The sequence below is a fragment of the Pogona vitticeps genome, chromosome 2, assembly GCF_051106095.1.
Source record: "Pogona vitticeps strain Pit_001003342236 chromosome 2, PviZW2.1, whole genome shotgun sequence".
NCBI lineage: Eukaryota > Metazoa > Chordata > Lepidosauria > Squamata > Agamidae > Pogona > Pogona vitticeps.
Window position 1 is genome coordinate 15,214,023 of NC_135784.1, and position 15,871 is coordinate 15,229,893.

The following is a 15,871-nucleotide window of genomic DNA, read 5'->3' on the forward strand; positions in this document are numbered from 1 at the left end:
AGAGTGAGAACGGGCCTCTGTTTTTAGGACTTAAATATATTTCCCAGTTGCTGAGGTTTTTTTATTAAGTTTTATTTGAAATATTAAATTGATACAGAGCAATTTTAGGAGAAAATTAGTATAGTGAGCTTTGCAGGAAGAAGAGGGAGGAAAGGCTGGCGCCATTTCCCATAGTACACATATAAAACTACTGGGCAGCTCAGTAGTTTAGGGCTCAGGCTGTGGAGCCAGAGGTTGGGAGTTCGATTCCCCACTCTGCCTCCTTGATGGAAGCTGGACTCCGTGATCTATAGGGTCCCTTCCAGCTCTTCTGTTTTAAGATAATGATGATGTGGGTATTCATGTCAAAGATGGATCCCAGTATCTCGCCCTCCACAACATCGGACTTTCTTGGCACTGTGTGTGCAGAGAATGACGTGCCCTACACCTTCCAAGCATTTAGATGTGTCAAGGAAAATTACAGGCCCGGAGTGTATTAATGAGAATCCATAATGATCAGGTGTGTTAAAACTGAGTCAGGATGCAACTCAGGGATGATGCAACTCAGGGATGATGCAATGTGTGATCTGATTGGTCCTGTATATGTATATATGTGTGAATTGTACAGTCAGTTGTATCTTCTTCCTGCTTGAAAATCACTTCTACATGTTATGCTGCCAGACTGCTGTAAATACTGCTGTAAATATATGTTGCTGAAGGAAATGCTGCTGGACCGTGTGTGAGTTATTTCTGGACTGCCTGGACTGCGAATCACTCTGCTAAAACCGTGATTTGCATTAAGAAACGCTGACAAGATGGTTTCTCATCTGCACAAATTAATTTATGAGGACTCTGCAGATGCACTGAAACTAGGCTACTTAGCAACTATACCAGGAAGGCTGGCAACTCTTTGGTAGCAAGTCCCAAACTTCAAGACCCTATTCAAATCAAGCTTTTTTTAACGCAGAAGAAATTGGAGGGGTGGGTGGGTTCCAAGTCGACACACACACCAAATTGAACTAAGTCGACCCACCGGTATGACTTAAGTCTGACTTGACAGTGAGTCCCGAAACTTGAGTCTCCATTCTTAAGTAGTGATTAAGATAGTTTTTATTATTTTCTGTGGGCCTGACTCTGAACTGCCTAAGTCTCTGAATGAATCTTCTTTTGCTTTTTAAAGCAGAACACTTACAATTCCTTTTAAGCATGTTTCTCTTTTTAAAATATCTTTTATACAAATAATACGAGCTTACAGTTGTGTTTTCACTCAGCCAGACCAAGGGGTTGGAGGTACTAAAGAACAGTGTCTTGCACTCACAAGTGTTGAGTACTTTGTGGGTGTTTAGTATTTTCTACCTCGCAAGGTCATTTTGCAGCCGTGAGCAGCAACCTCAAAGTTTTTGCCTCTCTCTGGAGCACCACAGGAGCCAGTTGGCGCAAGGGTGTTGGCAGAAGGGTCTCACAGGAAACACTCCCTGATCACTAGGGCACTGAACCCACCTGGCAAGCACCCACACACCCCAGGTACAGCTAGGGTAGTGTGACTCAGTGGTCAGGGGATCCCCTCTTTGTGTTGGGCCGGTATCCTTCACGCTTTCACACGTGTATGGATTTTCATATGGGAGGCAAGGTTTGCCCTCTGACTGAAGCTCTTTTCACACTCCAAGCATTTAAACGGTTTCTCTCCTCTGTGGCTTCTCACATGGCGAACAAGGTGTGTGTTCCGACTGAAGCTCTTCCCACATTCCAGGCATTTAAAAGGCTTCTCCCCTGTGTGGGTCCGTGTATGGGAAGCAAGGGTTGCCTTATGCCTAAAACTCTTCCCGCATTCCAAGCACACAAAAGGTCTGTCCTCCGTATGGATCCTCCTATGGTTAGCAAGGACCGTGCACTGATTGAAGCTCTTCCCGCATTCCAAGCATGTATATGGTTTCTCCCCCGTGTGGATTCTCATATGGTTGGCAAGGGTTGACTTATGACTGAACCTCCTTCCACACTGCAAGCATCGAAAAGGTTTCTCTCCTGTATGGATTCTCTTGTGTTCAATGAGGGCAGAATTGTAACTGAAGCTTTTCCCACATTCAAAGCACTGAAATCTTTTCTCCTTCATTTGAATTCGCTCATGGGAAGCAATGGGTGTGCTCTGACTGAAGTCCTTTTCATGACCCAAGCATTCAAATGTTCCCGTATCTGTTTCGGGAAATGACTTTTTTAAACAATCCCAGTGGTATTCTGAGCAGTTCAACTGTTTCCCCCCTATCTGGGTTTTCCAGTGAGCATTCGGGCTGCCTTGAAAGCTGAAGCTTTTCTCACACGCCAAGCACTTACAGCTGTCATGGCTCTGATCCGTTTCTTCTTCACGTGGCGCTCCATGAACATTTTCCTTCAGAGAAACAAAGGATCTTCTCCCCTTCTCTTTGCTTTCTGTTTTTCTCCTCTGGGGTTTCTCCTCTTCCTTGGTAACTTTTTCTAAGAACACCTGATGTGGTTCTTCTGTGAACCTCCCTTTTTTTAAACCAGCAGCTAAAATGAAAAAACAACCGCACAACTCAGCTTTACTAAAAATCTGCAATCAAATCTCAAGCCACGGTCTTTTTTCAAACACCTATTGTATTTTGAAATGTATTGGCTATTTGGTGATTTTTTGAATTTTATTTTATGATTATTGTTGTTATTTCCATGTTGTAAACTACCCAGAGTGGTCTTTGGCCAGATGGAAGGTATAAAAATAATAAAAATCAATCAATCAAATTCACGGTGAAACAAATCTGACTATCGGAAAGCTGCTTTCTTAGCTGCTTCTTAGTTGATGAAATAAGCAAACCTGGCTATCTTTCTGAAAAAAGCTGTAGCAGCACAAGAAAGAAAGCTTACCCAGAGACACCATGTTAGCAACATTCTCCTCCATGACTTCCCAGAGCAGAGCCCTTTGGCCTGGATCCAGCAGTGTCCACTCCTCCTCTGTGAAGGACACAGCCACGTCCTCAAGAGTGACGGGATCCTGGAGGAAAAGGAAACTTTGTTTTTTTAATGACATTACTAAAAAGAATGACGTCGATGACATGGGTGAGGGACACACATTTCAAGATTCAACCGTTCACTTTTCATAGTGCCAGCCTTCCGAGTGATGTTTGACAGAAGCCAAGAGAAAGGGAGAGATTCTTTTAGGATCTTTTACCCTGGAGTAAAAGGAAACGTCTTTTAAAAATGAAATTCCAGAAGAAAATGGCCTCAGTGAGACAGCTTAGGGTTACAGTACAGGATTCAGAGAAGTGTACGAGAGAGAGAAGGACCAAAGCAGCCCCATCTCCTCATTCACTTTCCCTCTACCTGTTCTGGTTGCCCAGGCACTGCTTCTATTCCTCCACGAAGAAGAGATGAGGCGGGATCTGTCCCCAGCGTGGTTCCAGGATCTGCAAGGGTGACCAAAGGGTGGGAAGGTGGTTATTCTTCAAAAATATTTAATTCCTTATGTTAAGCAGCACGCTTTTTTAATGGGAAAAATTAGTCTATGTTACTGTTTTCATTAAGCTTAAACATCTTGATGAATGCCATTCACGAACCTAAGAAAAATAGAAGAAGGGAGACCAAGCAGAAATAGGATGAGAAGTTGCTTACCAAGAAAGGCAGTTTTTCCGCCCTTCTCATCCTTCAGAAGGAAGGGCCTCTGTCTTGGGTCTGTTGGAGCATCCACTGCCTGAGAGAAGCCAGAAAAAACTTCTGAAAATTCCTTTACTGGAAACTAAATTTGAACTTCAAACACAGGAATCAAAGAAAAAATAACTAAATGATACAAGAAAGGACAACAGCTTTAAGAAGGGTGACACTCTTTGGTTGAGCCATTTCAATAAAAGGGTGGGCTATTTCTCAGCCCCTCATGTTCTCACCAGCTGCTCGGCCCATTTCTGATCCTCTGCCTGGCTCAGGAGGAAACCTTCCGCCAGGGACACGGCCTGGGAAGTGGATTCCGGCTTGCACTCTCTGACCCAGATCCCCATCACTGGTGGCAAGACAGCCAAGAACTGTTCGAGGACAATCAAGTCCAGTATCTCCGCCTTGGTGTGTTTTTCTGGCTTCAGCCACTGACAGCAGAGACGGTGGAGTTGGCTGCAAAACACCCGGGGCCCTTCATCCTCCTGGTAGCAGAATTCCCGAAAATGCTGGCGTTTAACATCTGGGCCAAAAGAATCCCCATGGAGGTTAGTCTGTGCTGTCCTTTCCGGGAATTCCTCCTTCCACCCCTCCATGTCATCCAGCTGTTTCCCAGCTTCAGCATCAATACAGCCTTGCATGTTCATCAACTCCAAAAGAGCCAAAGGAACTGAATGATTTGGTGGTGGTTGTGGGTTTTTCGGGCTCTTTGGCCGTGTTCTGAAGGTTGTTCTTCCTAACGTTTCACCAGTCTCTGTGGCCGGCATCTTCAGAGGACAGCAACCTGTGCGCTGATGAATGATTTGGCCTTTCTTCATTTCTCTGTAGGGATGATAGAATGAACAAGACTTGGAGAAAGAACAAGGCATGAGAAGGTTGTGTCATGTCAATCAAAGGATCCTTCTGGCCAGCAGCCACAGGATCAAATACAGCTGCCAGGGCTCTGCCCTCAACATCTCCTCCCCTACACATCTCTCCTGCTTTCTCTCTAGACTCAGCCCCACTGCTTTCTGAAGGCTGGAAGGAAGACACATCGTCAGACAGGTTGGAAGGAAGACAAAGAGGCACCTTTCAAAGCAAAGATGGGTGTGACAATTAAATGTAGTCAGCTGCACTAATTTCATGATGCCTTCACCTATCACTGTTTTTATATTCAATCGTTGAGTCTGCATATGTGCAAACTACAGTTCAAATTCCTCCCTTCTATAGTGTCTACGTCCCTCCTTCACACGTTGTTCTTCCCTCAACTCTGCCAGCAGGAATACATTTCTACTTAACACACATTTGCTTTAGAAAAACAAACAGCTTCAGAGAAAGGCTCTTGAACAGAGAAGGACTCCCAAGGAAGTTGAAGGCACCTCTGTCTGATCTGGCTGAGGTCCTGCCCCAAAACCCCAGATGCATCCCCTACAAAACCCACTTTTTCTCTAGGAAGCAGAGACAAAAGCTCACTTTCCTTATCCCTCCGCCCACTTCCCAGTTTGACCAGGACCCTTCCCAGTCCCACTTCCCCTCTCACCAATGGGGACTGCAACGAATGGGGAACTGGTTTCCAACCATCCCAGGACAAAGAGAGGAGAGGGATCCGTGGGGACGGCTTGGCTTCGCAGGCTGGAAGGAAGGAGGAGGTGAGTTTAGTTGGGGCGATCCCCAGAGGAGGCTCTCCTGCCCCTGCAAGGGAGGGAGGGAGGGAGGGGAGCCTGGCTCTTCCAGGGGCTTCCCGCAGGCAGAGACCCCCCCCTTATCCCGTCTCTCTGCCCCCCTCCCGCCCCAAAGCCAAACCAAGCGCCCGTCCCCACTTCTCCAAGCTCTGACCCACCGCCTCCCTCCTCCCGAGTTCACTCCCTTCTCTCCCTCCCCCCCCCCCGGGAAAAGGAGGCACTCGCATTCCCCTCCTGGAACTCCGGGAGGCGGCTTCGGCGGGAAGGGAAAAGCCGACGCACCTCAAAGGCGAAAACAGGAAGTGGGCATTCAGCGTCGCCTCTGTTCTTCCTGAGAGACGGTCTGGGACTCAGCAGTCAATGCTTTTAACCCTTTGGGAAGAGAATAGACTCTGGAAAAAGGCGGCTCGAAAGCGCAAGAAGCCTTGGCACGTCCTCCCATTTTTGATGCAAATTTCAGTGGACGTTATTTTTCTTTGGGGAAAAAAAACTTGCAACGGATACCTGCCGTATTATCAAAACCCATCTTGCTTTTAATTATAATTAAATTCAATATTTGAAACGCCTGAGAGTTTTGACCCCACGAGAGGCCCGGATTGCCCCACAACTGTGGAATACCCTCCCGCCCAAGTTCCCTCATGAGGCAATTTTAAAAAGTTATTAAACACCTGAATGTTCAGACAGGCTTTCCCAGAATAAACAACTACCAATGCAACAGGACCTCTCATACACTAATTTACATGCTGCCGCATTTTATGCTATTAATTATATTAATTGTATGTATTGTGTGTTTTTCACTTTGTCCTTCACTTTATATTTTAATTTGCACTTTTTGATGTATTATTTTTTTTATTTTATGGTTTTGTTCCGTTGTAAACCACCCAGAGGGCCCCGGCTGCCAGATGGCTGGTATATAAATCAAATAAATTAAATAACGGCATTAGAATCTGTTTAATTTTGACAGCATTGTTTTCTCTGTTTCATGTGTTTTTCTGAGCCATCTCAAGTCCCGTCTAAAGGGTGGGGGGGGAAGTGGGGAAAAATACAATAAAAATCAATTGTTACATTATGTATTTTGGCAAGTTTGGTGGCATACAACATTGGCAACTATAGGCCTGATGCCAATGTTTCTTTCCTCAGCAAAGTGGTAGAGATGGTGGTCGCTGACCAACTCCAGGCTCTTTTGGATGAAACCAGTGCCCTGGATCCATTCCAGTCAGGCTTCAGGTATGGAAACGGCATTGTTTGATGACCTGCTGAGGGAGGCAAAACGTCTCTGTTGGTCCTTGACATCTCAGATGCCTTTGATACCGTCAACCACAGTATCCTTGTGGGGACGCTCTCTGAGCTGGGAATCAGTGGCCTGGCGCTTGCCCAGCTCCGATCCTTATTGGGGGATCATCCTCAGAGAGTTCAGCTTGGGGAGTGTGCTTCGGCCCTGTGGAGCGTCAATTGTGGGGTTCCACAGGGCTCGATTATCTCCCCAATGCTGTTTAATATTTATACGGGGCTGCGGGGTGTGGGGCGTCAGGGGGTGTGGGGCATCATGCCATCAGTACGCTGATGACACCAAGCTCTACATCTCCTTTTCTCCAACTGCAGGAGATGCTGTTCCGTCCCTTCAGCGCTGCTTGGAGGCTGTTCGGCAATGGATGCAGGTGAATGGGTTGAGGCTGAACCCGGACAAGGCGGAGGTCCTGAGGGTGGGTGGCCCCTTCATCGGTAGTTTGGGAAACTCCCTCTCTTTAGGGGGAGTGACTCTCATTGTGAAGAGTAAGGTTCGCAGCTTGGGGGTCCATCTGGATCCGGCACTCACCATGGAAACCCAGGTGGCGTCAGTGGTCCGTTCCGCCTATTTCCATTTGTGATGAATTGCCCAGCTGCGTCCCTGTCTAGATGTCGGGGCGCTCACCGCCCTCGTCCATGTACTTGCAATCTCAAGATTAGACTACTGTAATGCGCTCTACGTGGGGCTACCATTGAGATTGATATGGAAGCTTCAAATAGTGCAAAATTCAGTGGCCAGACTTCTCACGGGGGTGAGAAAAATATCAGCATATTTCCCCCACTCTGGCTGCCTTGCATTGGCTGCCTGTTCATTTCCGCATTGATTTCAAAGTGTTAATGATGACATATAAAGCCCTAAACACTCGCTGGGTGTTTTTAAGAGAAAACTTAAGACCTGGTTCTCTAGGCAGGCTTTCCCTCCTGTCACCACTTGATTATTTTTTCCATCTTGAACTATATTACTACTGTTGTTTTTAAAATATTATATTGTTTTTATTTTATTATTGTTAACCACCCAGAGTAGACTTCAGTCTAGGTGGGTGGGGTATAAATTTTAAATTTTTTTTAGGTTCCCCTTTACATTTAGTCCAGTCGTGTCCGACTCTAGGGCGCAGTGCTCATTCCCGTTTCCAAGCCGTAGAGCCAGCGTTTGTCCAAAGAAAAACGTGTTCACGTGGCCAGTGCGACTAGTCACAGAATGCCGTTACCTTCCCACTGAGGTGGTACATACCTTTTTATCTACTCGCATTTATATGCTTTTGAACTGCTAGGTCAGCAGGAGCTGGGACAAGCGACAGGACCTCACTCTGTTGCGTGGATTCGATCTTACGACTGCTGGTCTTCTGGGCCTACAGCACAGAGACGTCTGCCGTCTGCAGGGGTAATGAGGACACAACCCTAACCCCCTTCTCTCCTCCTCCTCTTCTACCCGGAGGGGGGGGGTCCCCTGCTGCCCAAAAGCCCCCTTCCTACCCCCTTCTCTGACCCGGCTGCAACCTAGCCACAGCAGATGGCGGATGGCAATGTTCCCCGGATGGCGGCATAGGGCAGCCGAGGGGGCGGCCATGGCGGAGGGGCGAAGCCTGGGTGAGTAGCCAGAGTGCCCTGGCCAGGAGTACCCTTTCCTTCCAGTACCTGGAGAGGTGAATCGTGGCGGAAGGGGGAGGGCGTGGCCACGGCGGCGGCCCGGGCCAGGCTCAGCCTCCCGGCACCAGGATGCCACTGCCACCCCATGCCCTGTCCCCATTCTTGGAGGAGCCTGTTGGGCAGGAGCGGCGCTCGCCCGGGACTGAGCACAGCCCTGCCAGGAGCAGGTACAGGCAGCGAGACTTCGGCGGCGGCACTCGGCTGGCCGTGTGTGACTAAGATCCTTCCTTTTAAATCAAGGAGGTAATGTTGGCATATATAAATTTTTTCAAGGGTAAATGGTTAAAAAGTTCCCTGATCCTTGTTGATTGATAGATAGAGAGAGAGATAGAGAGATCTTGCCTGAACTGAGTTAAGGCAACTCATGTAATTTCTATGCCAATGATAATGTAATAATGGTTCAAATTTCGAGTCCCTTTTGTGCTGGCACAAATGCTGGGTTTTTTTTAAAAAGCAAGTTTATTGAAGTATTTAAAAAAATTAAAGCTTGACACAACACGTTTTAGGGAAAAATATTATAACGAGATTGTAAGGAGAGGAAGAGAGAGGCAGCAGGAAGTATGATATCATTTCCAAATGTATGCAGACATATTTGTTTAGTACCTCACATCCCACAACATCTTTTTTTTTTCACAGAGGCTGAAGTACCCTCCACATTTCAAGCTTTCAGATGGTTTCTAGCCTTTGTGGATTCGTTGATGGGAATGTAGCTTGCTTCTTTCACAGAAGCTCTCCCCACACTGTGAACATTTATATTGTTTCTCGGCTCGGTGGCTTCTCACATGGCGGACAAGGTTTGTGCTGTGCCTGAAGCTCTTTCCGCATAACAAGCATTTAAAGGGTTTCTCCCCAGTGTGGATTTTCATATGGGAAACAAGGTTTGCCTTCTGACTGAGCCCCTTCCCACATACCAAGCATTTAAAGGGTTTCTCCCCAGTGTGGATTCTTTGATGGCATTGAAGTTTGCTTCTTTCACAGAAGCTCTTCCCACACTGCGAGCATTTAAAGGGTTTCTCCCCTCTGTGGTGTCTCATGTGGCGAAAGAGGTGGGAGCTCTGACTGAAGTTCTTTCCACACTCCAGGCATTTAAAGGGTTTCTCTCCTGTGTGCATTTTCATGTGGGAAGCTAGGCTTGCGCTCTGACTGAAGCTTTTGCCGCATTCCAGACATTTAAAAGGTTTCTCTCCTGTGTGGATTCTTTGATGGCACTGAAGTTTGCTTCTTTCACAGAAGCTCTTCCTACACTGAGAGCATTTGAACGGTCTCTCTCCTCTGTGGCTTCTCATGTGGCAAACAAGCTTTGTGCTTTGCCTGAAGCTCTTTCCGCATTCCAGGCATTTGAATGGCTTCTCCCCCGTGTGGATTTTCATATGCGAAGCCAGGTTTCCCTTATGCGTAAAGCTCTTCCCACATTCTGAGCAAGAAAATGGTTTCTCCCCCGTGTGGACTTTCATGTGGGAAGCAAGGTTTGCCTTTTCACTGAAGCTCTTCCCACATTCCAGGCATTTGAAGGGTTTCTCTCCTGTGTGGATTCTCACATGGCGAGCAAGGTGCGAGTTCTGCCGGAAGCGCTTTCCGCATTCCAAGCAGGAAAATGGGTTTTCCCCTGTATGGATTCTCACATGGGTAGCAAAGGTTCTGCTCTCACTGAAGCTTATTCCGCATTGCAAGCATTTAAATGGTTTCTGCCCTGTGGAGACTGTCTTGAGTTCAAGGGGGCATGAATTGTAACTGAAACTCTTCCCACTTCTCTCATGAGAAGCAAGGTGTGCACTCTGGCTAAAGATCTTTCCACAATCTAAATATCCAAAGGGGGTTTCTCCTCCCTGAGGCCTTAGATTCTTTTCAGGAGATGACTTCTTTAAACAATTATTATGGTATTCTGAGCAGTCCAACAATTTCCCCGCTACGTAGGTTCTCCAGTGAGCATTTAGGCTGCCTTGAAAGCTGAAGCCTTTCTCACATGCCAAGCACTGATGACTCTCGTGGCTTTGATGCATTTCTTCTCCAAGTGGCGCTACACGAAAATGTTCATGTGGAGAAAGGAAAGCTCTCTTCCCCTTCTCTGTGGTTTCAGTTTCTTCCCTCTGAGGTTTCCCCTCCTCCTCAGTGTCTTTTTCCAAGGACACTCGATCCGATTCTTCCTTGAATCTGCCTTCTCTCCTATTAGGTGCTAAAAGAAAAGAAGAACACACAACCCAGTTTTACTACTGGCTCACACACATATACACAATTTATTGTGTAACCCATGAATTGTTTTTGTCAATTGGTCTTTATCATAACAACTTTAACATTAAAATTTCAGTTGAGAACTTTTGTTGCCGTACACCACATCTTCAGATGCATTGCTCAGTTAAACAGTTGAGTCAGATGTGCTAATTTTATTGTAAACATTAAAGGGGGAAAGGTGAAATAAATAAAAATGTGGGGAAATGACCCAAGTGTATCAGGAAAAGATTAGACAGTCCTGGCAGAATCTCCACCTGTGGGGGGGATATTCGTATTCATATATAAACACCCCCATCTCTACTCATGATATATTTCTTTATATTCTTGTTATCTTAAGTAAAGGTAAAGGTTGCCCTTGAAATGTAGTCCAGTCGTGTCTGACTCTAGGGGGCAGTGCTCATCCCCGTTTCCAAGCCATAGAGCCAGCGTTTGTCCGAAGACCGTTTCCATGGTCACGTGGCCAGCGCGACTAGACACAGAAAGGCGTTACCTTCCTACTGAGGTGGTACCTATTTATCTACTCGCATTTTTACATGCTTTAGAACTGCTAGGTTGGCAGGAGCTGGGACAAGCAGCACAGAGGCTTCTGTGGTTTAACCCGCAGCGCCACCACGTGCCTATCTTGTTATTGTACCAGCTTCTTAATTCCTGAAAGAACCTAACTTGGCTATTTCTCTGAAAATGGCTATAATGAAATGGAAACGAAAACTTGCCCAGAGACGCCAGGTGGGCCAAATTCTCCTCCATGACTTCCCGGTGCAGAGCCCTTTGGCCTCGATCCAGCAGCGCCCATTCACCCTCTGTGAAAGAGACAGCAATGTCCTCAAAAGTGAGGGGACCCTGAACAACAAAAAGGAAACAGGAGGAGAATAGCATCAATAAGACAGCTGAGGGTCACAGTGCAGGATCCAACCCTTTACTTAGTCTCAGGTTTCCTAGTGAAAAAGTTTGACAGAAGTCAACAGAAAGGGGGAGATTCTTTTAGACCCAGAGAAGTGTATGATGGGGAGGAGGGCCCAGGCTCTTCTCCACATCTCCCAAACTATTTCCCTCTAACCTGTTCTGGCTGCACAGGCACTGTTTCCATTCCTCCACAAGGAAGTGATGAGTGAAGTTCCGTCCCCAGAGTGTGTCCAGGGTCTGCAAGGGAGACCAAGGGGTGGAAAGAGGTTTATTTTTCGGAAATGTTTTCTCCCTTACGTCAGTTTGCGCAAATCCAAACTGTGCACCGTGGTGCCATGGGGCGCCAAGAAACCCACCCAGGGGTGCCACGGAATCCTCTCATCCTTCCCCCCCAAATTGTCCTATCGCACTTACAGTGGTACCTCGACTTACAAACGTCCCTACTTGCGAACGATTTGAGTTACGAACTGCTCCATTCGCAAAAAGTTGCTTTGACCTGCAAACGGAGCCTCGACTTACGAACCAAAAAGAAAAAAACCTTTCCTGCTCTGTTTTTGATCTAAGTTCACCTTAGGTCAAAAGAATAAGAAAAGAAATCGCCCCGTAGTGGTAGAGGATGGATTAACCGGCTTTGCATTAATTCCTATGGGAACTAATGTCTCTACCTACGAACAGCACCTCGACATACGAACGAAAAACAGCAGATACAGATTAAATGGTTTTCAATGCATTCCCATGGAAAAGCTTACCTCGACATACGAACTTTTCGACATACGAATGGCATTCCAATACAGATTAAGTTTGTAAGTCGAGGTACCACTGTATAGTGGTGCCTCGCATTGCGATGTTAATTCGTTCCAGCGAAATCGCTGCTGAATGAAAACGTCACAATGCGAAAATAAAAAGCCCATAGTAACGCATTAAAACGCGATTAATGCGTTCCTAGGGGCTTAAAACTCACCGTTCAGCGAAGATCCTCCATAGCACCACCATTTTCAGTGCCTCTTAAGCGAGGAATCCGCCGCAGAAAACAGTGGGTGGCCATTTTGTTTACCCAGCGGCCATTTTGAAACAGCCGATCAGCTGTTAGAAAATCATCGCTTTGCGATGATCGGTGCCCGAAGCAGGGAAAGCGAAATTGCCCATAGGGAACATCGCAAAGCGATTGCTTTTGCGATCGCAAAAAGTTTGTCGCAAAATGATTTTGTCGTAAAACGGAGCGATTGCTATGTGAGGCACCACTGCATTTGTAGTTTTTCTGGTGTCCATGCATAGTGGCGAGAGGGAATCTTGGCTCCATCTTCCCAAAGAATTGGGTTTCCTGTCCTCTTGTTTCCAAGAGCCGTTTCCCCCCCTCCCCCCAAAAAATGTGGCTTCTCCATTTTACCTGGAAGCTGCTTCCATTAGACCAGTCAGGCCACAAGTGAGTTTCCATTAAGCCACCTGCAGTGGTTCTTAACCTTTGTTACTCAGATGTTTTTGAACTGCAACTCCCAGAAACTCCAGCCAGCACAGTTGGTGGTGAAGGCTTCTGGGAGTTGCAGTACAAAACTCCTGAGTAACCAGTGCGTGCATAGCATGGTCTAGGGTTCCACCTACTGGCCACTCCTGGTAATACACCTTAAGAAGATGTATTCATGCTTTATTTTATTATTTTATTTTTGTCAAACAGTGGATAAGTAAAATCGCAGGTACTGGTCCTGAGGATACAGCAGTCCTACTGTACTGTTAAAAAAGTTTCGGAACCACTGTCTTACATTAATGAGGAAAAAGGCTCTCCATTTTGACTGACAAAACCTTAAGCATCTATATGAACGTAGAGGAGCTAAAGTGCAATTCATGAATCTGGAAAGGCATAAGAAAGGGAACAAAGTAGAAATATGCTGACAAGCTGCTTACCTAGCAAGACGTCCCGACCACCCTTCTCCTCCTTCAAAAGGAGGGGTCTTTGTCTTGGGTCTAAGGGAGTGTCCAGTGCCTGGGAGAAGCCAAAGAAGAATTCTGAAAACTCCTGTAACCGAAATTAAATTTGGACTTCAAGCAGAAGAATGGAGGAAGAAACATCAAATCATCTTTCTTATTGCTTATAGAGTCATAGAGTTGGAAGAGACCACTGAGGCCATCCAGTCCAACCCCTCGCCATGTGGGAACATCCATCAAAGCACTCCTGACAGATGGCCATCCAGCCTCTGCTTAAAAACCTCCAAAGAAGGAGACTCCACCACCCTCTGAGGCAGCCTATTCCACTGCCGGACAGCTCTGACCGTCAGGAAGTTCTTCCTAATATTCAGATGAAACCTCTTTTCCTGTAGTTTGAAACCATTGCTCCATCTCCTAGTCTCTGGAGCCCTGGAAAACAAACCTGTCCCCTCTTCTACATGACATCTTTTCAAGTATTTAAACATGGCTGTTGTGTCCCCTCTCAACCTTCTTTTTGTAAGGCTAAACATTCCTAACTCCCTAAGCAGCTCCTCGTAGGACATGGCTTCCAGACCTTGTTTATATAGTGGTGCCCTGCTTGATGACGATAATCTGTTCCAGCAAAATCGCTGTAGAGCGAAATTGTCGTCAAGCGAAAGTAAAAAACCCATTGAAATGCATTAAAAAACAGTTAATGCGTTCCAATGGGTGAAATACCCCACTGTCCAGCGAAGATCCTCCATAGGGCGGCCATTTTCCGGTGCCTGTCTTGTGAAGAATCCATCCTGAACACAGCGGGGAGCCATTTTGCACAGCGGGGAGCCATTTTGAAAACACAACGATCAGCTGTTTTTGATTGTAGTTAAGTGAAAAACCGGTCCCAAACCAGGGAACCGACTGTCGTAAAATGAAAAAAGCCCATAAAAACATTGTTTTGCGATCGCAAAAAATTAATCATACAGCAGATTCATCGTCTAACAGGATCGTCATGAAGCGGGGCACCACTGTAATTTTAGACCTGCAGAGCTGGAAGGAACCCGACTGATTACTGAGTCCAGCCCCTGTCTAATGGTACACGAGAAGATCTCAGCTTTAAGAAGGGAGGGGAACATGCTTCAGTGGGGCAATTTTCAGCAAAGGGTTTGGCACTTTTTCAGCTCTTAAGGAAAACCAGAACTCTCACCAGCTGCTCTGACCATTTCTTCTCCGCTGCCTGGCTCAGGAGGAAACCTTCCGCCAGGGAAACAGCCTGGGAAGTGGATTCCGGCTTGCACTCTCTGACCCAGACCCCCATGTCTGATGGGAGGACGGTCAGGAACTGTTCAAGGATGACCAGGTCCAGGATCTCAACCTTGGTGTGTTTTTCTGGCTTTAGCCACTGATGGCAGAGACGATGAAGTTGGCTACAAACCGCCCGGGGGCCTCCATCCTTCTGATAGCAGAATTCCCGGAAAAGCTGGTGCTGAACTTCTGGGCTGAAAGAGTCCCCATGGAGGTCTGCCAGGGCATTTCTTTCCCAGAACTCCTCTTTGCTCCACACGTCTACGCCATCCGGCTGTCTCCCATCTTCTGCACCAACAGGGTCTTGTATCTTCATTGCCTCCAAAGGAGCAGAATGAGTAGGCCTTTTAATCTCTGTAGGAAGAGGAGAAAGAATAAAACTTGGAAGAAGAGCAAGACATGTTGTCTCATGCTTAAAAGCTCCAATTAAAGGATTGGTTTAGGTTGAAAGCCTCAAGATCAAATATAGGTGCCAGGGCTCCCTCCTCAACATCCTCTAGCTGAAAGGCAGATCAAGGAACAGGGATTCAGCTGTGCTGGATGTACGTACACTCCCTCGGAAAGCAATGGTGAACAGTCTGGGAGTTCTTCTGGACTGAATGCCCAGGTTTCATTGGTGCCTTAGGAGTGCATTTGACAGAGAATTGGACTCAAGTAAAACAAATAAACATTTACTGCTTTAAATGTGTTTTTAGTATTGCTTTTGTTTTACTGTTTCTCAGAATAGCATTTATTTTATCCTTTTAAAAATATATTTGCATACTTTTTGCCTTTAGCTTTAAATATTATCTTTTAATGATGTAAACCACCTTGGTTCTTTCTAAGGAGAAAGGCAGGGTAGAAATATTTCTTAAATAAATAAATTAAATCAAGTAGGGGAATCCGTCAGGAGGGCTTGGCTTCACAGGCAAGAAAGAGGAGAGGAGTTTTCCGGAGGATTCCCCAGAAGAGATTAATTTGCTCCGGCCATGGATTAAAGGAAGCACGGCAGGGGAGCCTGGCTCTTCCGTGGACTCCCCACCCCAGCCAGCCGAGGCTCCCCTTCTCTGCCCCACATCCCAAGCCAAGCGCCCCCTCCCTTCTCCAAGAACTGACCCACCGCCTCCTAGCACTGCACTCACCTGCTTCCGAGACCCCCCAAAAAAGGAGGCACCTTCAGCCCCTCCCGGAACTCCCGAGAAGCGGCTTTGGCGGGAAGGCGAAAGGCGACGCACCTCTGAGCCGGAAACAGGAAATGAGCATTCAGCCTCGGTTTTTTTCTTTCCCGGGTGAGGCTCTGGGAATCAGAGATCAATTACTTTAACCCTTTAGGA

General features: G+C 46.7%; 1 protein-coding gene and 1 long non-coding RNA gene across 2 annotated transcripts; one reads left to right on the plus strand and one right to left on the minus strand.

Annotated features, from left to right (window-relative positions):
• Positions 1-1,071: 1,071 nt before the first annotated feature.
• On the minus strand, positions 1,072-15,781 carry LOC110071152 (uncharacterized). The gene is made up of 11 exons (XM_072987210.2): positions 15,680-15,781; positions 14,461-14,912; positions 13,257-13,368; positions 11,512-11,594; positions 11,168-11,294; positions 8,906-10,398; positions 3,867-4,478; positions 3,598-3,676; positions 3,310-3,392; positions 2,854-2,980; positions 1,072-2,502 (listed from the first exon to the last, which is right to left on the minus strand). The coding sequence occupies exons 2-11, from the start codon at positions 14,872-14,874 to the stop codon at positions 1,568-1,570; spliced, it is 4,065 nt and encodes a 1,354-aa protein (XP_072843311.2). The 5' UTR covers positions 14,875-14,912; positions 15,680-15,781; the 3' UTR covers positions 1,072-1,567.
• LOC140703917 (uncharacterized) lies at positions 6,363-8,488 on the plus strand. Its single transcript, XR_012083097.2, has 3 exons — positions 6,363-6,518; positions 6,894-6,949; positions 7,850-8,488. It is a non-coding gene; the product is annotated as an uncharacterized LOC140703917 (long non-coding RNA).
• Positions 15,782-15,871: the final 90 nt, after the last annotated feature.